The 25918-nt window shown below is 45.0% G+C and overlaps 1 protein-coding gene across 3 annotated transcripts in view; it reads right to left on the bottom strand.

Moving 5' to 3' along the window:
• Positions 1 to 25592, bottom strand: part of CDH13 (cadherin 13) — a 986514-nt gene extending 960922 nt beyond the window's left edge. Inside the window, exons 1-2 of one of the 3 annotated variants that reach the window (XM_069497958.1) lie at positions 25424 to 25503; positions 14652 to 14705 (exon numbers count right to left, since the gene is read on the bottom strand). In XM_069497958.1, coding sequence (XP_069354059.1) covers positions 14652 to 14705; positions 25424 to 25503 — 134 coding nt within the window. Of the gene's footprint in view, positions 1 to 14651; positions 14706 to 25423 lie in introns of all 3 variants that reach the window. The other 2 variants (XM_069497960.1, XM_069497959.1) reach the window with 2 other exon arrangements.
• Between the last annotated feature and the right edge of the window lie 326 nt (positions 25593 to 25918).

Below are 25918 nucleotides of genomic sequence, written 5' to 3'. Positions count from 1 at the left end.
TACTGTATAATCCTAACTATATGACATTCTGGAAAAGGGAAAACTATCGAAAGAGCCAAAAGGTCATTGGTTGCCAGGGGTTGGGGGAAGGAAGGAGTGAATAGGCAGAGCATAGAGGAATTTTAGGGCAGTGAAGCTATTCTGTGTGATAATATAATGGTAGATACATGACATTATGCATCTGTCCAAACTCATAGACTATAGAGTGAACCCTAAAGTGAACTTGGAGTGATGATGATGTGCCAGTGTAGGGTCATTGATTATAACAGATGTATCATTCTGGTGTGGGCTACTGATAGTGGACGAGGCTGTGCATATGTAGGAGCTGAGGGTATTTGGGAAATCCCTGTACTCAATTTAGCTGTGAACCTAAAATTGCTTTCAAAAATCAAGTCTATTTAAAAATTGAAAAAAAATATATGCAATCAGGTAAAAACCTGTCTTCCTCTCCAGCCTCCCATCTCGTCACCATTGTCAACACACACATACACACTGGCAAACACACATCCAGACACGTGCACACAACATGCAAATGCAACCAGGTGCACTCTCACCTCTTTCCAGCCACCCTGAGCCAGCTGGCACTCTCTCTCCACCCTATACCTTTGAACTGCTGATTTCTCTGCTTGGAATCCCCCCACTCCAACCCCATATTGCCAGCTTTGTTTGATTGTCTCCAACATGGTGTTCAGTCCCAGCTCAGATGTCATCTTTTTGCTGCTCACTCCGTCTGAGCCAGGTGCTCTTTCTCTGTATTCCCAAATCAAAATCAGAGATCGTCCCACTAGCCCAGCACCTGCTGCTTTGCACAATAACTCTGCGTAAGTCTATCTCTCCCACTTTCCTGAGATATGCCAAGAGTTAAAGGTGTGTCTAGGTGTCCTCAATCCTCATACTTAAAGTGCTTGAGGAGTGAGCGATTACCTGAAGTCATCCGGTTTCCACTACTTCCTATCTCGGGGACCTTGCCAGCTCTGAGTCTCAGTTTCCCCATTGTTAAAATGGGAAATAATAATAACAATAGCAACATCTATTTCATTTGGTTGTTGTGAGGACTGAGCAAGTTAATATATATAAAATTAATGTATGTAAATAAGAAAAAACAGACTGTGGAGGAAGTAAGCTTCTGCAGGCTTCTAAATTGCTTTGGCTTCCTCTGCTGCACACAGCAACAAATGCTGTCAGTGCTTTGCCCTCCAACTCCACCCAACCCACCCCTGCCAATGATTCTCCATCACTCTCAGAATAGCATGCACCCTCCCCGTACCTAAATCTGCCTCCCTGAGCTCATCTCCTACTCTCGGTCCAGACACTGCGGTCACCTTGCTATTTCCTGCTTTAGAAAGACTTTACACTTGCACTTTGCTCTTCCCTGCATGTTTTTTCCACTCCAGACCCACAGGGCTGTCTCCTCTACCTCAGGCAGGTCTCAGCTCAAATGTCTCCTCTCCAGGGCACCTCCCTTAACTCCCCACTCTTACTGAACACCCTCATCTCACTTTATCCCTCCAAGGCACTTGCTTGCTTTATTTATTTATTTATTTATTTAGCAGAACTTATTACTAATGTGTGTTTTTTTTACTGTTTGCCTCTCCCACTAGAATGAAAACTCCATGAAGGCAGAGAGACTTGGTTGTGTCCACTGCTATTGTCCTGGTGCTTAGAAACATACCTGGCAAATAGTGGGCACTCAATAAATACGTCAAATTAATGAATGAATGTACGAACAGATGAATCCCCTGCTATGGTGGGAAAGAGAGAGATATTATCTTGGGCTTCTTTTGGACCTCTCCCCCAATTCTTGAAACTCACTCTGTAACCCAGAGCTGAGAGAATGACTAAGAGCATGAGCTTTTAGACTAAGAGCACCAGCTCCATGGCGTATCAGCTACGTGGCTGTGGGCCGCAGCTACTTCACCAGTACAATAGATGCGGTCACAGCATCCACTCAGTGCTGTCGGGATGAGTAAATGAAGTGATACGAGGAAAGCACTTAGCACAAGGCCAGGCACATGCAGTTGTTAGATGCTTAACATGTTTAATATTGTAGTCTGAGCCTATTCTCATGCCTTCTGCATCCCCCTTTTCTGAATACGAAAAGAACCATATTTAAATTCATGATTCCTTTTTTAATGGTGCAGCATTCATATCTTTACTCACAGCCCCTTCCCCTGAGGACGTCTCCCCCAAATAAAGGTTGTCAAACATTTTAAATGTTATTAAATTGTCCAGAAAATGGGAATGCCCAAAGCAGAGAGCCAGTCAATCAGGATTATTTGAGAGCTTCAAAAAGACAGAAGGAAACCATTATTAGGTTTAAGAATATTGTGTTGCCTCTCCCACACAGCCTTTATCTAAATCTTCATTTAATTGGCAGCCTTCAGCACTGTCAGAATTGCATTCTGAGAACCAGGAGAAGTTTTCAAACATTCACACAATGTTACATGCTTGCCTCGAAACTACTCAAGGGGAAAGAACGATCCTTTCTGCAAGAGATTTGGGGAATGCCCTACCACTGATGCTACAAGGGCTAGGAAACTGACCTGGAATCGAATAAGAAACCAAAACCACCAAGCAAACTTGAGCCAAACACACCGTCTTGAGGTTTGAGGGAGAGCTGCTATCTCCCCAGACTCTGCAGGTGACTCCTTGAGGGCCCTTCTATCTCTGTATCCTCAGAATCTCCGCCACTGGCTGGTGCATTGTGGACATGACATAGATGTTTTTGGAATGACTAATGAGGATCTTTGTGGTTTTATGTAATAAGGGGAATCCTCTCCCAGGCCCAAGTGTTTCCATCTGAGCAGTTCCAACCAGAGGCTGGGCTGGAAGAAACCTACCAATTTCTCTCTGTCCCTCCCCCTACCACCCCATACTGTTTATTATCAAGTCTCCTCAGTGTATCCTATCTCATGATCTCTGAGGTATCCATCCCCCCCTCCTCCCTTAGTGCCTTCAGTGTGGTCTTCAGCCTTCCTCTCTGGAACTATTGCAAAAGACACCTAAATGTCTCCCATCCTGCACCCCTGTGCAGACACAAGCATGCTGCCTGTTGGAAAACCCAGACTTGACAGCGTCACTCTGCTACTGAAAAATCCCTCCTGGTTCCTGCCGCCTTCAGGGCAAAGTCCAAGTTCCTCGGCGTGACATCTTGTTCCTTAAACCAGTCCAGCCCCTTCCCTGGCAGCTCCCTTTCACCCCCACAGCCCTGCACCTTGGGCTCAGCCACACAAGCAACTCATAGCTCTCCCAAGTATGAATTGCCAGCTCTCTCCACTCCACGCCTTTCTTCCTGCTGCTGGCCTTGTGCAAGCACATCTGGTCCCATTTTCCAACCGGACCACCTAATTCCTATTGGTCTTTGGGGGCCCAGTTCAAACATCACTTTCCCCAGAAAGCCTTCCTCAGTCTCCCTCTGTGCTCTGCCCCCAGGCAGGGCCATTTTTCTCTGTGCTCCCAAAGCTCCTGAGGCTGAGGACACTTTATTTTTCATTTATATTTAGGCACTACAGAAAGTGTGCAAAATCTCAGTATACAGCACAGGGTTTTCCACAAGGTGCCGTGTAACCAGCACTGAAATCAAAAAAGAAGATTAGCAAGTCCCCAGAAGCCCCACCCGACCCCGTGCCTTCTTTACAACCACTTGGGAAAACTGTCCCAGGGCAGCTGTCAAAGGTGAACTACCAAACGGTTCTCCAAAGTGGTTGTACTCCTGAGCCCACTCACGCTGCATGGATAATGTTGACTGGCTTGTCTGTTTTTCTTTCTGAATTATAACATCCTGGGGTCACCTGTTATCCCCAGCTTCTATCACAGAATCATCATATGCATGTATGAATGAGTTAATGAATGAGAAGGGCAACGAACATATACTCTTGGTCTAGGCAATGGTTTTGAATTTCTTCTGATTAGTGCTTTGTCAAATGTGCTTCTCTCATTTGGAACCCACAGTCAGAGAATGATTCTGGATTCCCATCAGAACTCACAAAAGACCAAATGTCCTCTAGAGACTGTCAGAGGAAAAATAAAAGGGCTCTAAAGGTCATCTGTTTTAATCAGAAAAAACAGAATTCTAGGTAAAGCAGGCCGGTTAAATTGATTTGACAGCCAACCTCAGCAGCAACTGCAGCTTCCAGCATCTTTCTAGATTGGTTCATTTTCCAAGATCTGTGATTTTTAAATGAGGAGCAGGATCAAAGGTCAACCCTACCCCCTGGAGCACAAGCTAAGTATGGGCTGTAATCACATCACAGAGCGAACTTCAAAAGCTTGCGGTACAATGACAGCAACCACCTGTCTATCTTCAAACCAGATGAATGGCTTTCTGATGCCGTCAATCAGGAAAGAAGATGTATGAAGAGCAGCCAATCCTTATTTAACCAAGCTCTCCTCATCTTGTCATGCATGAATACAAAGCACAGGTACACTCCTGGCTCAGGTGGGAAGGAGGACCTGCAAACTGCCAGAAGACCTGTTATTTTCCTGTAACCTTTCAGAACCTGGGGTTTCACCCACGACAGCCCAGAATGACAAATCAATAGTGCTTTTTCAAAGCTCAAGACTCTCCAGGGGAATGGAGATCCAACTCTACAATTTGATGTCCCTATTCCAGAACCTAAATCTTGCCCATGCTAGTGATGTCAGCATGTTCCAAGAACTTTGCTTTGATGACTGTGACTGACAGAGGAAGGCAAGCAACAATAGGTTGGCCCGGCAAGTTGTTTCTTTCAAAATGAAAATTGGAACTAGTGGCTCCAAATTGTTCTTCTGATTGGAGAAAACTGGTCCTTCCTGAGTTCTCAGTCACGTCTGATCTTCCCCCCAGCTTTTCCCTGGTCTGAGCCAGTCAAAATCACATTTCTAGCAGCCTGTCCAACCACCAGTACCAATAACACATCCTAAATCCTAAGATCCAAAGCCAGAATCATCCTCTTCCTGTCCCACTGGGAAATCACTTGGCATCATTTCTCCTACTAAAGGCACTGACGTGGAGAAATGCTTATAGCAGAGAAAACCTGGAGGGTAGAAATGGAAGCTGTAAGCTCCAGCTCTACTCCCTACAACTACCTATGTGGCTTTGTTCCAATGGCTTACCCTCTCTGAGCCTCAGTCTCCTCATCTGTAAAGTGGGAAAGCAATACCTTCCTAATAGGGTTAGTACAAGGGTTGAGACAATGCACAATAAAACTCTTTTCTCAGGACCTAAAGAATTTAATGAATATACACCATCAATATACTGTCCCAATAAAACCACAATAGTCAGGAGACGTGGATTTGAATCTGCCAATTCTGCCAATTGTTTGCTGAAGAAGAAAGGTCCCTGAGGTTGTTTTTTTAACTGCAAAATGTCCCCCCTGCCTCCTGAGGGTTGAGTGACGTCAGTGAAAATGGTGTACATGAGCATGCCCCATAGACTGTGAATGCCTCAGCTATAAGATGAAGTTAATCTTGTTCAGAGGCTTGAATTAGATACAGTGTGTGTGAGTACTTAGCTGGGTGCCTGATACATATATGGTGCTCAATAAATGGTAGTTATTTCTTTTTTAATTTCTGAATTAATTGCTTTTTATGTCTTGTTTGCTGATTCAGAGATTTTTATGAAAAAATTGAAGTATCATAAACAGAAAGAACAATACAATAAACAGTCATATACTAATCATTCAGAACTAACATATGTAAATATTGACATGTCTGCTTCCAATCGGCACCTTTTGTTTTAAATGAAACAACGCATCACAAACAGAGCTGAAGGTCCCCCACTCCACTTTCAGATCTGTTCAAGGTAATCTGCACATTGGCATCCGTGACTATTTATATAATATTCTAATAGATATACCTTATTCTTTCCCCACCTCCCAGAAATAGGGCCTCATTCTCTCACTCAGGCTGGAGTGCAGTGGCACAATCATAGCTCACTGCAGCCTTGAATTCCTGAGCTCAAGCAATCCTCCTGCCTCAGCCTCCCGAGTTGCTGGGACCTCAGGTGCACACACCACACCTGGCTAATTATTTCTTAACTTAATTATTAGAATGCCATTAAATCAATAATAATGAGAACACAAATGATGATGCTTCTTCTTAGTCTCACCACCAAAGAAAATTAGATAAAGTTCTATCCTTGGAGGGACAACCTCAAGCTGACATGGCTCCCCGAGTCCCCTCCTGCCAGCCGGGGTAGGTGTCTAATAGGGGTGCTTTGACAACTCCCCTCCCCTCCCTGCAAAACCATGCAACAGGTAAAGACCAGCTGCCAGATAAGACTCATTAACACAGAAAGAGAAAGCCCACTCTAACCTGGCAAATTTCACACCCCAATTTCATCTGTCTCTCCTATTTACTTTTTACCTTTCCAACTTAAAATGCTTACCACCCTGCCCCACTGGGCCTCCAACCAGCCTGAACTAGTTCTTGTACAGACTCCAGCCTTAGAGGGTGCCTCTGCTGCCTGGTGCACCAGATTGATTTTTACACAATGCAAAATCAATCCTGGGTGTGCAATTTCTCTGGTGGCTCAGCCTCCAGCCTCGGAGAGAATGCTTCCTTGGCAGGTTACACAATCGCCAAGGGCAGGAGGGAGCAGGCTGAGCATGGATGCAGCTTTCTGGAAGCCAGGGCGAGAGTGGCAGGGGATTTGGGAGGAGAGCCGACCAGAGAAAGGTGTTAAGTTAAACTTCTTCATCCCAACAGTGGAATATTTGCGAGCCCAGTGAATCCTGAGCCAAAATAGAACAGGGTAGGGGTTTCACTCAGCAAGGCTAAGTGGCTGAGTTAATAAGACTTTCAGGATTCCTCATGCCAAGTCTGTGGTGTGCAGGCTTCTCCAAGCATCAATTGTAAGAGCATAAAACTTTCTAGAATGGAGAAAGGGCACTGAGTTCACAGAGCTTGCCGAGATCTGATGGATCTCATCTGCCTCCTCCAGGTCTTCCAAGTCCTCACCACCTTGCTCCCCGGCCACTCTTCAGTGCCTCCTAAACACCTTCCAACTTTGCTTTAATGATCAGCCTCTATTTATTAACTCTTTCATCAAAAAGGGAAAAAAATGTGCAACCTAACATGCCTCATTTATTGCAATTGCAGAAGGTTACTTTTTAACTAACAAAGCTACATTTAGTATCTTGCACAAAATCTATCTCCTCCTAAAGGTTTCCTCCCGAAAAATAGGAGAGCTGCCCGCTTACAGGTAGTGCAGTCTTGAGGCTCCAGCTGTACTTTCTCAGGGTAGATTCCTTAAGTGACTGAGCCTCAGTTTCTTAATCTATAGCTTGGCACTGTTTTCCAGAAAATGGTATTTATGGTGATGACTAAGGCAACAAGAGCCCTGCTTAGTTTCAACTTAGAGTGTGCCCAGCACTGTGTTAAGCATGTTCTATGCTTCAGTTCCTCTTCCTAACAAGCCCATGAGATAGCGGTTATTGCTTTCCTTCTATTTTACAGATGAGGGGTATGAGGCAAAGAAAGATATGGGATTTGCCCAAGGTTACAGGGCAATGGAGTTGAGAATCAAACCCAGGCAGTCATGTGTCCTTGTTAACCAGTAATTTCTTTATTTTTCCTTTTTCCATTTCTTCTTATCCCCCTCTCCCATCCCTTCCCTTTTCTTTCTTACATAGTCCCTCATTCCTAATGTTGGATCTATTCCTTAGGCTCACAGCTTTTTTTAAGCTTGTACATGCCATGGTCTGACCAGTCATTTCATAGCCTCCCTGATTCCCACAATGTCCTGACCCCTTTTCCCCTCATGTACTTAAGCCCATTTCCCAGTATTTGACTGGAACGGCCTTCTTAACGTGACTGCTCCTTCTTTTTGTTGAGTCTAGAGGTTTCCCCCATTCCCTTCCTTTTTTACTGCCTAAGAGTATGTGGAACTTCCTTCTTGAAATTTCCTCTTTTCTACATTAACATTACACACACTGAATTCCTTTCCCCTTATGTAGCTACCCATCCATTCATCCATCCATCCTTCATCCATTCATCCATCCATCCTTCATCCATCCATCCATCCATCCATCCATCTTTTCATCCATGCACCTCCATTCATCCATCTATCATTCATCATTCATGCTTCTATCACTCCAGTTCATTTAACAACGATCTGAGCTCAGGTCTTCCATGACCTTGGACAAGTGGCATTAATTCTCTAAACTTCTATCATCTCACTTGTGAAACAGGAATATTAAAAGTATAGCATATAGGATTGCTGTTAGGTTTAAATAAAAGAACAGATGTAAAGAAATTTGGCTCAAAGAGGTGCTTAATGTATATATATTTGTTCCATTGCTCATTTTCTCCCACTCAATCAGCCTTAAAATCTTGGAATTATTTCTAGTGTTTTTCTCTTTCTTTCTCATCATGCTATTCACTACCAATCCTCTAAAATTGGTCCTTTCCTTTCCATATGCCCAATGACCTCTCTTATTAGCTTGCGAGCTGGACTTCTTGCCATGGGTCTTTCCTGATCCAATTCATCTTCCACATTGCCCCCAGATTAATTTTTCTGAAATATCATTTTCCATTATGTTATTCCCTTCATCAAAATCTCCACTGAATCTCTGCCACCTATTTTTTAGAAGTTTTTTTCTTCTTTTGTTTTCTCAAGTTTCTTATATTTTTCATTATAAATGTAATACAAGCACATCAATGGAGATTTGTAAACTAGAGGGAAAACATCACTCAGAATCCCATTACATGAACACAACTGCAGTTAGGCTTTTGATAAATTCCTTTCAGTCCCCTCTCCCCCTTTCCTATAGATAGACGCTTGTTTTCCTTAGAAGGAATCCTACCATACACACAATCTTCTCCTACTCAGTATTCATTTTTCATTTATATGATTTTTCCAAGTCATTATCATCTTTATAACATCCTCTTTAATGGTTATATAATATTCCATTGAGTTGTCTAACCAATTTTCATTTGCTAGAAATTTAGCTTATTTGTAGAGCATTTAAGAGTGTCAGGCACATGGCAACCATTCTATAAATGTTGAGTATTACTACTATTTCCAATTTGGGTTATGATATATAATGCATAAAGCACATAGAGTGTGCATATATTACATATAATATAATGTATTTTTGTACATCTTTTTATGTATTTAGCTCTGTTTTTTCTAACTTCTCAGATGCATATTACTAGCCCAAAGGGCACTGCTGTTTATATGCCTTTTGATAGTGACTACAGCAGATACTGACGGCTCCTCTCCCACTCCCAAGCCCATATCTCTTCTAGTCTTTCCATTATAGGGCTGGCTCAACTTCCACTTCAATTCCCAGCTCTTGCCCCAGCCCAAACTGCTGCTGCTCCTCCAGACTGCAGACCCACAAAGGCATTTACAGTCCTTCAGCTTTGCCTTTATAAAGCCTCCCCTCCTGGGACCACAAACTCATGTGCGGGACCTGGTCAGGGGGCGAGCTCTAGGCCGCCCTCTCCTGTGCACTGCAAGTGGCTAATGGCTTTGTAGCTCTGCATTTTAAACATGAAAAAATTACAAATCATCAACCCATGAGTGAGAGCAAAGAAGAGTAAATTCCATGTTTAGGCGGCTTGGGAATCAGACGATCTCTGTGGGGGGGGGGAGCTCTGTGAGGATGCAGAAGGCAGTGGTGGGAGGGCCTGAGTTGGGGGTGGTGAGCATGATTTGTAGAGTGGTGGACGTAAGGAGCAAGCGCTCCTTTCCCAGCCTTAGACCTTAGATTGCCTTGTCATTATCAAGCTATTGAATTGTTCAACTGCACCAGCCAAGGGGTGCCAAACATTCATGTTAATTTGGGTAAATCCTAAATCCTTCCAGCAAGCTGCTATCAACTTGAGTACAATGACAATTAGCATGTCAATTAAGTTTTTTTTTCTCTCTCTCTCTCTCTCCCCCCTCCCTCCACTACCCCCCTCCATCTTTTCATCCCGAGCTTTTTCATATACTTTTACAAATCAGCCACACTGACACACCTCCTTTTCCTATAGTGTTTGGGTTTTACAGCCAGGACCCTACACCAGAGATGCTTGGGCTGGATGGGAATAACAACCAGGGAAACAAAGATGGCTCTTAATGCACTTTACAAATCAGCAAAACAAAAGTGAAGAACTACTGCTTCACGTCTAATGGGCCAAAGTTACCTGCAGCTCCAGACCACATAGATTGCTTTCAATGAGTGAGATGCATGTGAGAACCCATGTAGCCCCACAGAGTGTGATTCAGACCTCAAACAGCCTGGGTCTAATTCCTGGCACTGCCACTTGCCAAACCCAAGTTTCTCAGTATCTTTCTACTGCAGTTTTCTGCTCTCTGAATAGAGTGGACAACAGGGCCCTTTGCAGGAGTAGTTGGGTTAAAATAAGTAGAGCAAGTAATGAAGCAAGCAATGGCCCCAGCACGAGATGAGCACCACAAGAAGGGTTGTTTGGGCTCAGGGTGAAGCATGCAGGTGCCCTGAGGTTGAACTGCCCAAGGTTTGCTTGTTTTTCTATTCAATAACAGCTTTATTGAAACATATTTAACATGCTATAATGCTCACCCTGTTAAGACATACAATTCTGTGGTTTTTAGTATAGTCACAGAATTGTGCAATTGTCACCATTTATCTATTATAGTTCCAGAACATTTTCATCATCCACACAGAAATCCCATACCCATTAGCAGTCATTCCCCATTCCTCTTCCCCTCAGCTATAGACATCCACTCATCTGCTTTCTGTCTCTATGGACTTGCCTGTTCTGGACAATTCATTCCATTTCATGGACTCATACAACATGTGGCCTTTTGTGTCTGGAACTGTCTTGACTCTGAATCTCAGCCCCAGAGCTCAAAATCTTTAAGTTCTTTTATTAAGCTCTCCTGGAGTATCCCCACCTGTGAAATGGGATTAAAACCATAGCAGATAACTCCATAGAGTCATTATGAGGATTAAATGTACTAATTAATACATCTGAAGTATTCACACCAGGCCTAGTTCATAGTTAGCGCTACATAGATGTCAGCTGCCATTGCTGCTACTACTACTATTAACAGGAATCCAAAGATGAATAGCATGCAATAGAGAAAATTTCTCTTGCCCTGCTTAGTCACAACATGGTGGTGATTGTACCATTAGGAATCTGGCTTAAATGAATACAGTGAAGTCATACCATATGCACATTTAAGTAATGAAAATCTAGCTCTTCTACCAAAAGGAGCAAGAAAAAGAACAATATAAATACTGCAATTAAATGCTATAAAATTATATCTTGCATATATTCTTTATTATGCACCGTACATTACTGCATGCATTATACATTGTTCCACGTTGATTACAGTACAGGGTCGCATACACAAAACCACGCATACTGCACTTTAATGGGTAGCATAAAAGATTTCAAGGTTAATGATAACTCTGTGTTTGCCTTAAACCCTGACTTTATATCCTAACCTCTGAGTAAAATGTAACTCTATTGTGTGTCGACAATAATAACAATTCAGAATTATTCCAGACAAATTAAATCAGCTGACAAGCCGTCTACTGAGTTGGATGTTAGGCTGCAGTAGGCTCCAATTGGTCAACACCCATTTGCCAAGCACCATTTCTGCCCTCCACAAACTCATAGTCTCATTTTGAAAATAAACAAAATGAGGGGTAATCATAAGAGGTCGGTGAGTGGCAGAATTGGGTTCAGGAAACAGATGGAAATCATCTCTCACCCTACAGCCAGCAAGACAGGCAAGAGCACCGGACTCTCCCTGACCCTGTCCACCCCCTTGCCTGCTTTTTCATTCTGCATGGCATTCATCACCTCTGGACAGACATCACAGAACTGTTTGTTTTGTATTGTCTCTCCCTCACTCCATATGTAAGCTCGCCAGGGCAGGGACTTTGTCTGTATACTTCGTTCCTGTATTCCCAGTGCCTAGAAGAGTATAGAGCACTTAGCGGGTGCCGAGTGATATTTGTTGATAAATGACTAAATGAGTGAAAGAGGGTAACTGTTTAGACAACCTCCACTTTTCTCCCATCTCCTGACCCTAAAACGCTCGTAATACGTTCCTTTGACCTCAACTGGCTTATTCTTTAGTTGTTCAAGGGTAGTGGGAATATATTCCAAGCCAAAAATGAGGCCCTAAGGTAGCATTCCAGGGCTTTGGCATACTGGTACCATCTAGTGGGAAAGAGAATATCTGCAGGTGGGTGCATAACCAAATTCGGAAGGTTTTTAAAAACCACCACCACCATAACTCTGTTATTATGAGTTCTACTGAGGAAGTTTCTAGTAACTTGTAATGGTGGCAACTGGAGTCTCATATACTTATGCCCTACCCAGGACATATCCTGCCAGTCCAAGAACCTGCCATACCTCTCCATTTTCCTAGTCAGGACTCTTCCAAACCCATGGCTGCTCCTCTATACCAGCAAAGGCTTATTAGCACAGGAGAGTTAATGGTGGCAGGGGTCACCCCTGACCAACAGACGATGAGCGTCAGTGAATGTACCTCCAGCCACCTGTCCCGCAGAGGGACTATTCTGAAAGGAGTTTTATATGGTTCTTCCGGGGAGCCCCAGCAGCAATGACGTCCAGTTTCCCATGACAGTGACCAGCTCACTGACACATTCTTTATTGGCTTATTGGCTTTCCTTCTTTCTTGTCTCACTCTCTACACTCCCTCACTTCTAGGCCCTGGGATCATCTCCCAAGTTAATCTCTTGCACCCAAACTTGTGTCTCCATCACTGTTTAGAGAAACTCAATCCAAGGCACAGTGTCTTGCCACCTTTGGGTAGCAAGAAAGCCCAGGAATTGTGGTCCAGGTAATTACTACTAAAGCTAAATTATTACATATTATAGAGCTGGTCTGAGAATTATGTTCCATAATTGACTACCAGCATCCTTACCTTGATCAAATTTAATGAGAATAATCAAGTGATATGTGGCCCTAAACAAGTACCATGATTCTTGTGGCAGCAAAGGCCAAAGAAAACGCCTGGTCTCCCTCTATGGCCTCTGACCCATCCCCTGCTTTTTAAACTAGTTTGACCAACTGATGGTTTGGATCAGGCAAACTAGAGCCTATGAGCCAAATCTAGCTGTGCCTGTGTTTGTAAATGAAGTTTTGTTGGAACACAGCTCTGCCCATTTTTTTACATATTATCTGTGGCTGCTTTTATGCTACATTGATAGAGCTGAGTAGTTGCAAGAGAAACCACATACTTATATATAGACCTTTACAGAAAGACTACCTACTGCTGGTTTAAATCATTGGTTGCCATATTTCTTAATTCTCAACAATAAAATTTCAGTAAAAACAAAAAATGGAGAATGGACAAAGCTTGGCCAACCACACTTTATCAGTAAAGACAAAAATACCCCCTATTTATTGCCAACTTCATTTCACAAACCATAAGACATTTCATCCCTAAAATGTGTAAAGGTCATTGCATCAAAACAAAGAACCCTCCATCCACGAGAGGGTAGCAGACAACTTCAGAGCAACACCGTCTCTCCCATTTGAATGTTTTCTTCATAGCACTATCACTATGCAAAAGTGTCATATTTATTTATTTTTCTTGTTTGTTTTTGGTTTTATCTTTTTCTTTTTCTTCTTCTTCTTTTTTTTTTTTTTTTTTTTTTTTCTGAGACAGAGTCTTGCTCTGTTGCCTGGGCTAGAGTGAGTGCTGTGGCATTAGCCTAGCTCACAGCAACCTCAAACTCCTGGGCTTAAGCGATCCTCCTGCCTGAGGCTCCCAAGAAGCTGGGACTACAGGTATGTGCCACCATGCCTGGCTAATTTTTTTTTTTTATATATATATTTTTAGTTAGCCAGATAATTTCTTTCTATTTTTAGTAGAGACGGGGTCTCACTCTTGCTCAGGCTGGTCTCGAACTCCTGAGCTCGAGCGATCCACCCGCCTTGGCCTCCCGGAGTGCTAGGATTACAGGCATGAGCCACCGCGCCCGGCCTATTTTTCTTGTTTACTGTCTTTCTCCCCTACCAGAAGGCAGACTCCATGAAGGCAGGCAATCTTTCTTAATCACTGCTGCATACCCTGGTGTCGAGATCACACTTGAAATTAGTCCCCTCACAATAAATTTTCACTAAATGAATGAGTTAATCAAACATGGACTGTTCGGATGGGGCACACAGATACAAGCATTCTGAAAGAGACAGCAAAACAAGGCCACTGTGCGGAGTGACTTGAGGGCAGGGCAAAGGAGGAGAGTCCACCCACCAGGACAGGCTCCTTGAGGGCCCAGGAGGTGCCCCTTGCACTGTGGCCAGTATGCGAAACAGTGCTGGGCGCATCGTAAGCACTCAGCAAATGTTTGTTGAATCAATGGCCACCCTGACTAAAGCATTTAAATAAATTAAAAGGAAAAAAAAACTGTTCTAGTAAAACAGAAATAAACTTCAAGTTAGATTCCATCCAATTGCAACACACTATAGATCCATGTGTCTATATAGCTAAAGGCTGTATATTTCTCATTTTCTTTTGGATTGGGAAAAACATTACAGATAGTAGCATGCAGGAGGCACTGGATTAGACAATGGAGTTTCTTGGCGCTCCTGGGGAAGAATGCCATCCGGGCGCAGCCAGCAGGAAACTGCCAAAGAATTCGCCTGGGTGTCTGAAACTGCAGATGAGCCACGTCCAAGCTGGGTCCTGGCATCTGCGCAGCCATTCTTACTAGGATGGCTGTTCTTGCTGTGGGAAGCACGCAGCGTGGGTGTGTTGTTTGGCCCTGGTCAAGAGCAAGAACTCAGAGAGAAAGAACACAAATAACTATAGGCTAACCCAGTTTTGAAGATTGTAACCAGTAACCAAGACAGGTGGTCCAGGCCCCAGACCCACTTTTAGAGACCAGGAACTCAAAAATGAGGCCATCCCAGCAGCCATTTTGACTTCAGTAGTGTCAGAGAACAAAATGGACAAGGCAGGGGACAGGGCTGGGAGGAGTAAGGAATAACGTGAGTGAGAAAGGAAGCTTTTATATACTAGTGTAATAGAGAGGAAAATACACAAGCACAGGAATCAAAAATGCACAGGTTCAAACCCTGGTCCAAGTTTTTAGTGGCCATGTGGCCTTGGGCAAATGACTCAACCACTGGGAACTTCTTTTCATCAAATATAAAATTGAGAATAAGCCTCTAAGGGTTGCAGCAAGGATTTGAGATAATGTATGTAACTGGCACACAGCAGCTTTAGTAAATTGTAGTTATTTTGAAGTATTTTAAATAATAACAATAAGTACCCAGGGCACTGGCACACATACACGCACACACACACATACACGCACACACACACATACACACACTGCCCTAATAAAGCCTCCTGGGAACAGCTGCTGGGCAGATACATCCAAAAGACAAGATCCCAGCAGATCAGATGATTTTATGAGGCATGAAATCCCCAGGAGAGCAATCTTTGGGGACCTACCAATATGGGAACTGGCAAATCCTTCCCTAGGGAGCAAACTTTATTTTTTTAATATTCATGCATTATAAACTACACAGTCATTTCCCACCTTAAGGTCAAGGTCCCATGGTACCTCCAGACCATAAACTTCCTTGGAGCACAGTGGGGGGGGAGGGGAATTAATGCAACCAAAATTTCTTAAGTGGATGCCAGTCATAGGATGATGTCATTAGCATACACTTAATCTTCACAGAAACCCTGTGGGGCAGGCATAGATATTCCCTCTCCTTATTTGCTTAAACACAGGGGAAAACAGAAAAGGAGGGAAATAAAGTAACTTGTCTTAGGTAACACAGCGTGTAAATGGCTGGGCCAAGATTCAGACTCACTTCTCAAGGGCTCAGAAGTCTCTCTAATTCCCCTGAGCAGTTCAGAACACCAGCTCCTCTGGGTCCCTGCAGCCTGAAGGCCCTAATTCTGCTCCAGCACATTTCCTGTTGAGGGCCAGGAATGTTGTATTCATCTCTGGATTCCCAGATTAGCCACACTCTTGACACTTGGTAGGTATTAAAAAGTACAGGAAGAAAAAAGAAAAGATGGAGGAAAGAGAGGGAGGGGGGAGAGATGGAAAGGAGAGAGGGCACAACAGCTCCCCGTCCTTCAGTTGTTTCCTATTATTATAATAGGAAACAAATTCGTCCTTACTTCAGCTTATTTATTTCCTTTTTTCTTATCAGCTGCCCTCACTAGATTGTAAGCTCCATGAGAGCAGGAGTTATGTCCATCTCATTTACCTCTGAATTCCCTAAATGCCTCAATAAATTATTAGTGCATGCGTGAAGGCATCAGCCAGACAGGCTCTGCCCTCACAGATGAAAGCTCACACACCAGCGAGGAAGCAGCTCAGCATTTGTTATTCTGTGATCTTGGACCAGGTCCTAAAACTCTCCACTTTCTCCATCTGTTAAAAGGGGATAACTGTACTGACTTTCCTCTAAGAAGGACGAGCCTGGTTGAGTGCCTGGCATACGGCACTCACCAAATATCTTTTTGAGGGAAGCAGGAAGAAAAGAATAGAAAAACAGCAGGAAAGTAAGATAGACAAGTTCAGAATGAATACTGCTACAGAACACAATAATCCTTTTAACTGCAAAACTGCCCAGAACTGCAAGGAGCAGACGCACACCCTCTGTTTTTCATATATCAAACTCCATTCAGTGACTGAATCAAACTCACCAAATATTTTTATAGGGACCAATTAGATACCTATAGAATTCTGGTTGAAGGAAAAGCTGTGAGGTCCTTGTATCCTTGTAGGTAATAATGATCTTGATAATCTGTGTGCATCTTTGCAGCAAATTAGACTTCCCTGCATTTTAACATCCTTTTATCCATTTGAACCTCACGATAATTTGGTCCAGTTTATAGATGGGCATACTGAAGCTGCTCTGCTGAAGGTCACAGCATGAGAGAGAGAGACAGCTGGAAATAGGATCCAGGTCTGTGGTGTGCTGGAGTCAATTGGTACCAGCTTGCAAGAGCCCACTGTTACATTTCTAGGAAACTCTCACTTTGGTGGATTGAAATTGCCCATGGTTGGAATATTTACACCACAGAAATTGGCAAACACTACAAATTATGTGGTTGTGTCTTGGCTTGGGTTTGGGTGGTGTTGTTTGCTTTGGGGTTTTTTTTAGAGAAAGACAGTTGTTAAACATTTACTCACACACCACTGCCTGGCACCCACTTGATTATTCTGCTACCAGCCTAGAAGCACAAGAGTCACCAAGGCTATATGCAAGACTCTAAGACAAGGGCTTGTTAGTATTCGCAAATTGATTGCTGAAAGTAGTAGATCATTATTTGCTTCACATAAGGAATATTTCTAGTGCTGCTGATTAAATGTTCAAGAAATGATTAAAGGGCTGGGCAATGTTTCCTCTCAAATATCTCTTGCATGAAAAGTTTGATTTTGGTCACTCTAGTCAAAGGCATTTTCAGGCCCCTGTGGTCCCATCCCAGATGCAAGCATGGACTGGATCTGTTGGCAACAGTGTGATGGGAGGCCCAGGTGCTTCTCCCAGAAGCATTACTACAGCTGGCTTCCACTCTCATGGAAACGGGCCCTCAGACCCTGTTTACAATGTCAAACACCTGGGTTCCTTGCTTGGGCAAATGGCTCCAGCCTCCCGCCAATTGGAAGAGTCAGAACTCAAGCAGGCATCCTGGACCTCTCCCCATCCCTTACCCTGCCATCTCCAAACCAGCCACCATCAAACCCTGTCAAGTTCTCCTAAATGTCTTTTGTATTATCTGAGTAGGTTATGTCTACTTCTCTCATCTGCACTGTCCCTGCACCATCACTCTGGAGTCTCAGGCTTAGCCTGGCTTCTCCCTTCCATTCATACCCATCTCCAACCCATTCGCTACACTGCAGCCAAGATGACCTTTTCAAAATGGAAATCTGATCATGTCACTATAAAGCCTCCCCTTATTATCTTCAATGGCTGCCCACTGCTCTGAGGCAAACACCAAAATCCTTGCAGTGGGTGACAAAGCCCCATTGGCTCTGGCACCTCCCAGCCACACATCACACCACTGCCTGGGCTGTGTGGTGTTTCCTCCTGCACAGAGGCTTCACCCAGGCTGTGCTTTCTGCCTGGAATGCCTTTCCCCATATACACCCTCCAGTGTGCCTTTGTCTGTAAGCCCTACTACTTCTCCAGATTTGGGTTCAAGTATCAGGTTGTCAGAGAAGCCTCCCAGATCCTTCATCCAGACCTGATGCCTTTCTTATATTCATTCATTCACTCATCCATTTGTTCATTCATGTTTGCTGAGTACCTACTATGTGCCAGGCACTCTTCTAGGCCTTGAGGATACAGAAGTGAACAAACCGGACCATGAGATGTGCCATAATGGAGCTTATATTTCAGCGGGGGAGAAAGACAAGGAACAGACAAGCAAATTATTTAGAATGGCATGACCTCACACAGATGTATTTCCTTCATAGCGGTTGTCTCCATTTTAAATTATTCATTAATTGATATTGATCCCCTGTGCCAGGCTCTGAGCCCAAGAGAGCAGACACAGAATCTGCCATATTAGCAGCTGTATCCTGAACATAGAGATGATGCCTGGAACATAGTAGGTCCTCCACAGACATCAGATATTTATTGAAGCCATTTGGTCTCAGCTGAACCTCCCTGAAGTCAAGCTGCTCACGTGCCTGGGGCCTGGGAGGGACAATCCCTAATGGTCAAACCCCTCACGCCCACACTCCTTTAAGAAGACTTCCTACAGCCTCTTTGGCTGTAATTTTGAGTTAGATCAGGGGTCAGCAAACTTTTTCTGTGAAGGGCCAAAGAGTAAATATTTTTACCTTTGGGGGCCAGACAGTCTCAACTCTGTTGTTATAGCACAAAAACAGCCATAAACAATTATATAAATGAATAGGTGTGGCTATGATCCAATAAAACTATTTATAAAAACAGGCTGCAGGCAGGAATTGGCCCACAGGCCATAATTTGCAACCCTTGAGTTAGATGATCCCAGATGCCTGACAGCTTATGGCAGTTGAGGGAAGCCAGTCTGGCCTGAGTCAGCTATCGGTTCTGCTGGCAGGGACCAGCAACTTTCCTCTGCCCCTACGTTGATCGATCCCCAGGGAGATTATCACAGACACTCAAGCTTCAGGCATTTGCAGCCACCACCTCTTTCCTGCAGCACACAACCCAGAAAAACAGTTCCCTGCCATCTCCAAAGAAAGAGAAGTTGGCCTGAAGGCGCCGTAAGGCAAGGATAGAGGCTGCCACATTCCTTCACAGTCCCGGGGCTCCCGAGAAGCTGAGCTCACTTCCGGGCCCTGCCCAGGCATGTGGCAGGGCTGTTGTCAGCTGAGCAGCTGCTGCCCTCCACGCCGGCCCGGCCTCCGTACAGCTAGGAGACACAGGGTCTTTGTGCCTCTGCAGCAGATCGGGTAACGTTCATTGGTGTCTCTGAAATGAGACATGACATGTCAAAACGTGCCTATTGCTAATGTTAATTTTCAAGAATTTGACTTTTGTTGGCAACTGGCAGAAGAAAAACAATCACTTTTTTTATATGTGTATGTAGTTACATTTACCCTGATCCTTGAGGTTGGTAGCTATGGAAAACAAGAATCATCCGAGGCCTACCTGCTGGTATGGGATGGAGCAGATATTAGTCTAGTATTTACAGAGCCAGAAAGCATTAATTGCAGCACTAACACTGTATGTAGAACTGTGGTGGGTATTAGCTGTGAAAACCAGATACAAAAACATCACACAAGCTCCAGGACAGTGCCAGGTGTGACAGCGTCCTATGCATAACTAGGTGGCAAAGCTATGGATGTAACATTACCCTAAAGTTACAAAAGCTCTGAGGATTAGTTCAGTGCTCCCAGAGCCCCTTGCAAGTCTAAATACAGTAAGATACTGTGATGTTATGGTTATGTCTAATACAGTCCATGAGCAACACTCTTGGAATGAGGATGCTCCCGTGTTACTGTACTCTAAGGGCAGTGATGCTTTTGGTAGGACACTACGTAGAGGGCATGCAGGCCTACTATGTATTGTCCCAGTGGTCCCAGAGCCCCTGGGCTGCCAATGCCTGATGATGTTTTAGGTGTACCAACACTGTGGTGTATCAGGGCTCACAGTGACTCAGAACTGCAGTGTGTTACTTTTGTGGGTATAACTAGTACACTTTACTGATCTGGGTGCTATGTTGCTCTGGGTACCCTTGGGCCCCCAATAGCACTGAAAATAATGTTCTCAGAGAGGGGATGCAGTCTCCTGGTTCCTGCTGTTCCAAAGCACACATCAACGTGGTTCAATCACAGGAATCAAAAACAGACCAGTCCCTTCCTTTTCAGATAGTCCATCACTGAGAAATTAACTGCACCAATTTGATCAAGCCTTGAAATCTGTGAAAGCAGAGGTTTCAAACTGAAATGGCTATGGGGCAAGTTGGTAAATAAGTGAGTACAGTGGGCTTTAGTAGGGAGTGGTGGGGATTGTGGCAAACTACAGAAGCATATCCTGCTTAAACGGGGCAATAATGACTCAGCTCCAGCCAAGCACAGCTATGTGGGAAAGTGAATTTAGGATCTCTTAATCATCTGACTTTTTAAGAAATGTAAGAAACATAGATTGCTTGTTTTTTATTATTATTAATGTACAATTTCCCACTTTTCAAAACATTTGATCCAAACAAAGTACATCCATGGCTAAATTTGGCCTGTGGTTGCTACTTTTCAACCTCTGTGAGAGTTGCAGGGTTGGGATAGATGATTTTCATTACCATCAAACAGATGTCTCAAGGTCCGATCTGCTAAGCCTAAGGGTGACCCAGTCACCTCCACAGACCCTGACTCAGTTGGCACTTCAAGTTTGAAATGTTATTTCTTCTCTGCTCTAGGCTTACTTTAGCTGCCTCTCTCAGCAGAGAAAGATGACTTTTCACTCTAACTCTAAGATAAGGCCACCATTGAGTGCCTGCTGAAGGTGCAAGGGACACTGTAGTCCAGGCAGTCACTGAGCAGTCTGCCCAGGCAGGGTCCCTAGGTGGCTGCAGAGGAGACAGGCCGTGGGGAATTGTACTGGCAGCATCCTTCAGGAGGGTCAGATTCTCACAGGCGTGTGGGCACCTTGCCGACAGCTAAATGGAGAAAATGCCAAAACCACTGGTCACTTGATTTGATTCTGCCCAACTGATTATTGTAATTGTGTGACAGACTGATATTTCCCTCTCCTTTTCAACTGGTGTTGGAGCGTGAGTGGATCTGGCTCATGCTCACCCTTCTGGGTAGTTATCTCATGGGAAAGATTATCTCCTTTCACAGGCAGAACCGTTCCTGCCTTTTGGCTGCCTAAAGAATAAAACCAGGTCCAACCAAAGTCAAATGCCAGGAAATTTCGGAACTTCCTCACATTCCGTATGCATTGTCTACAAAGGTCTCTGAAATTTTCCCTGCTCTAATACTCAGAGGGACTACAGAGTTGAAGAATAAAATAGAAGAGAACCAACTGCAATAGGGGGGAAGGAAGAAAGAAAGAAGGAAAGACAGTGGAAAAATGTCAGGACTTTTCATTTTGAGAAGCTTGTAGCAAATAATTTGGAATAAGGAGAATAGTTTTGTTTTGATGGAGCTGCTATACTGAAGTTCTTTAAAATATGAGCTGTAGATTCAGAATTCTGTAATGCTGTGGATGGAGCCCTCTTCTGGAGAAATTTTTCAACAGGTATTAAAATAAGTTAAAAACACACATAGATGTACACACACACACACACACACACACAGAATATTGTCTATTTAGGTAATATAACTGTCAATCAGGTGTGAATTCAATCCATAGTTTGTCCTTTTCCTTATCTTCTTCTAAATTGAAATTAACTGGACTCCCCAAGCAGCTGCATTTTTGGAAGGAAAGAAAGAAAGATATTCTCAACAACCTAGCTATACTTTAAACCTAAACGGTGAACTTCAGATTGAGATTCAATTTACACATCCAAATGCTGGCACTTTTAGATAATGCAGTTATTGGGTACATTGGTTTGTTGGACAATTTCACTGTAATACATAGAGGATACTTATAGAAGGAAATAGATTTTAGTTAATGGAAAACCCAAGGGCTACAGATAGAAAAGGGGAGAAGGGAGAGGGAGGCAGAGTAGGAGAGATCAGCTGACTGTTGGGCTTTTAATATAGACTATGGAATTACACAAATTCCAGATCACATATTCAGCTTTGCAGTTTATTAAATCTCTTTTGGGACTTACTGAAAGAAAAAAAACACTATTCAGACAGGTGAAGTCTACCACTTTGATTCCTTTCACCACTTATATCTCTGTTTCCCAAGTGCTTTTGAAATCTTAAATGCTGCCATGTGTTGACCCACGGTAGGGTGGGTGGTGCATTCTACAACTCAGAGTCTTTTCTCCTCATCAGTAAGGGTCTGCAAATACTGTTCTTGAAACATAAGAATTTGCGGGAGAACTAGAAGACAGTGATTCTCATTTAAAATCCTAAAAATCAAGATTCCAACTCTAAGAGAGAACTCCCCACTTTAAATCAAAATCTCAGAATTCCATGGAACATTTTTAGTCACTCTCAAGTGACTGCTCTCCAAGACTGAGCCACTCCCTAAAATCCTAATTCTTGGGGGATTACTGGTTCATTGTTGGAAGTTTTGGTTAGTCATAAGTGCTACCCAGATAGGTGGGGAATCATATTTACAGTGGAATTTCTAGCTCATGTTTCCCTTGATTTGTTTCACATTCATTATTTGTTGTAGCCAAATTCCAGAGGCCACTTCTGGGATAGACTTTCCCAAAACACCCGAGGGGAAAGGAGAGGTGCCTGTTCAACTTTGCCAGCTTCCAGCCATTGTTACTTAGAATTCCTTGTCTCCTACCAAAATACCTAAAATGGCAACAGAGCCAATGAGCTTACCGAGATTGATGGCTTCCAAAGCCAGACCCAGAGCATTACAACTGCGGTGGAAAAAAACCCAGGCTTGTCTGAGCACCACCAGAGCCTAGTGACTAATTTGCTTTATTACATTGTTTTTCCCTTTCTTCTGTTTTCTCTCTGCCTCAGGAAAGTTTTGTTTTTGCTTGTTGGCTCAAAGGCTCCAAGACTTCCGTCACTTTTTTTCTGTGGCACACAGAGCTCTGCACTTGAACCTATTGCTGGTTAACCTGATTCCCTTGAAATGATTTTTCTGTGAGGTACTATTGCTACCAGGATATCAATTACTACCCTAATGTGGACATCTGCTCTGATTATGCATAACAGTCGAATAAAGAAATAAGCCTCTCAGGGCAAGCAATTCAATTCACAGTAAAAATTCTGCTCCCCTCTTCTAAATGGAGGGAGCCTTCAGAACCAGACAGGCCCTGGGTGAGGAGACACCAGTTGCTTTGCAAAAGATACCATGAGCAAAGCCCCTTAGTGCATGAAGATCGCCAGGCACTGTAATGTGGTCTGTTTTGCTCTAAAGAAGGCACCACTTTGGGCAAGCCCTGGACTCTGAACTGAGGCTGAAACATGCTCAGAGAAGGAGGCCTATAAAGTCCTGGATAGGCAATGGGAAGTGCTTCCAGACAGACAGCTCCCAGGGTGGCACACCCTGTGTAAATGCATTACCTAGGGCATCCTGTTGAATGCAATCTTCCCCATCCAGCAGTCCTAAGAAGGTAGTAGATTATTTTACAGTGGAGAACCTGAAAGTTCAAAGAGGTTAGGCAACTTGCCAAGGGGGTACCACTAGTGTATGGCAGAAAGGATCTGTCTGAATCCTTTCTGTCTGAGGCATGCTCTGAACCACCTTGCTAAACTGCGATATGTGTACACACATACAGCCTTAGGGATAGAGTCCAGGAAATCTGGAAAACTGGTTCACAGCCAGGCATAGGCTCCATGGCAGACTAAAGGATGTAGGAACCCCAAGATAATCAACCAGCAAAGCCCTGTAGAAGAGGAGCTATAACTGGGCAGTCCTTAATAGGGGTTGTGCATCCAGGGAAGAAAGAAGGCAGGGGTAGGAAAGCAGTCTCACACCTTAATCTGCCCCTAGAACTATCACCCACTCCCTTCTTTGAGTCATGCCATGGTCACTGCATTTCTGAGTTGCTGGCCCATTTCCAAAGTCTAACCCCAACATTGATCCAGCACAGGTCTCCCTTTAGAAGGCTGCACCGTATCTGCCGATCCCAGCCAGTCCCTGCCTGGGACTCTAACTGCCTTCCCCTTCCTCTCACCCACAAGTTCACACCTGTGTCTCTTTCCCTGGCACCCAGGAGTCCTAGCCAGGAACTCAACACCCATTCCCAGCACCCGAGGCACTCCGTGTCCCTTTCCCTACTGTCTGCCTGGCCCTGCCCTGCTCTTATCCACCCACTTGTAGCCTACCAGCTCACTCCAAGTCGCAGAGGCTGCCAAGGAGGCCTTGGGGTCTGGGTCAGGGAGCTCTCAGAAACCACCCTGGGCAGGGCAAGGTGTGCCCCCCAGTCACCAGCACCTCAGGCCTAGCCTCGGAGCACTGCTTTCCTGCATGCAAACTTCCAGAGATCTCTGAGATGCAGAGGTGATTGCTGGAGGACCGCGGCTCCTTAGCCTCCCTCTCCTGGTTGGCGGGCCCTTCCCTCGCGCCACAGCGCTCCTAGGGTTAACAGGCAGCTGCAGCCCGGGTGGGCAAGGCTTGAACTTTTCTCTGCGCTCCGCTCCCGCCCAAGGAAGGCAGCAGAGGCAGCAGCCCAGGCTGGGGCCGGAGCTCCAGCTGGCTGGACAATGGGGACGCGGGGGGCTGGGGGGTTGGGGCCTGCGCCCTGGCGGGAGACGCGCTCCAGCCCTTCTGGGCCCAGGGTTTGGGAGGGAAAGGACCCTGATGCGGGCGCGGCCGGCGCCAGCGTCTTTGAGCGACAGCAGCAGCCGGGCTGCGGCTCTCTGCTGGCCCGCGGCGCCTTCCAGCGCGCCGCCGAGCTGGGCACGGGGGCCCGGGCGCCCCGGGAAGTCAGCGATGCCAGCTCGGCCTCTCCAGCCCCGCAGCCCGCAATCCAGACCCGAGCAGCGCTTCCGCCGCTGAACGTTGGGCTCGGGGTAACCACTACTCGTTGGAGTCGCCTCCAACTGAGTCTTTCTCCGTTGCACCGAGCCTCCGGAGGAGGCGAACCAAAGTTACCCCACTTGATGTAGGCGAGAATGTCGCCCCAGCTTGCAAAAAAAGGACTAGGGATCTCTCTCCTTCTCCCCCGAACGTATACACACACACACACACACACACACACACACACGCACACACACACACACACACACACACACGCCAGAGTGGGAAGGTGGGACGCCGGAGCCCCCTAGGATCTCTGCGCTGGTAATGACCCCTCTGCCGAGCCCCGATCTGTCTTTGCCGCCGCACCCGGAGCCCCCCATCCCCCGAAAGCCCCCTCGCCCAGCCTATGCCGGGCGACAGGAATGCAGAAACCGGGCGCGGAGCGCGCCGGGCAGCCCCTCTTCCCTACCTGGGACAGGAGAACGCACACAACGAGCGGAGTTCGCGGCTGCATTTTGCCCGACTAGAAGCGCCCGGCGGCGTTTTCATTCATGCACGCGGCTGCACTGAGCATATTTTCCGTGGGAGCCAGGCTTTGAGGAGAGGCTCTGCCTCGCCAGCCAGCCAACTTCCCAAATAGATCAGCAGCAGCATCACGAAAGCATTGGGTAGAGGCTGATGACCAGGACCAATGGCTTTACAAGACAGATTCCTTCATAAAGCTCCCTCGTTTTGCATGGCAGATACGGGGTGAGCACCTCGCGAAGAGCGAGCCCCGAGGAGGTGGCAGCCCATTTGCTTCTTTGGACTGTTGGGGCCCAGCCTCACAAATCACGCTGGGCAATGCCAGCCGATTCCACTTTTCCAGAGAATGGAATTGCACCGGGGACTGGCGGCCACTTCCAGGCTAGTGCAAAAAGATTCTCTTTATTAAAATGTTAATAAGATCCACTTTATTTCCAAT

The sequence above is a fragment of the Eulemur rufifrons genome, chromosome 23 (genome assembly GCF_041146395.1).
Source record: "Eulemur rufifrons isolate Redbay chromosome 23, OSU_ERuf_1, whole genome shotgun sequence".
Lineage (NCBI taxonomy): Eukaryota > Metazoa > Chordata > Mammalia > Primates > Lemuridae > Eulemur > Eulemur rufifrons.
The sequence above is the reverse complement of the archived record's forward strand: the minus strand, read 5'-3'. Positions and strand labels throughout refer to the sequence as shown.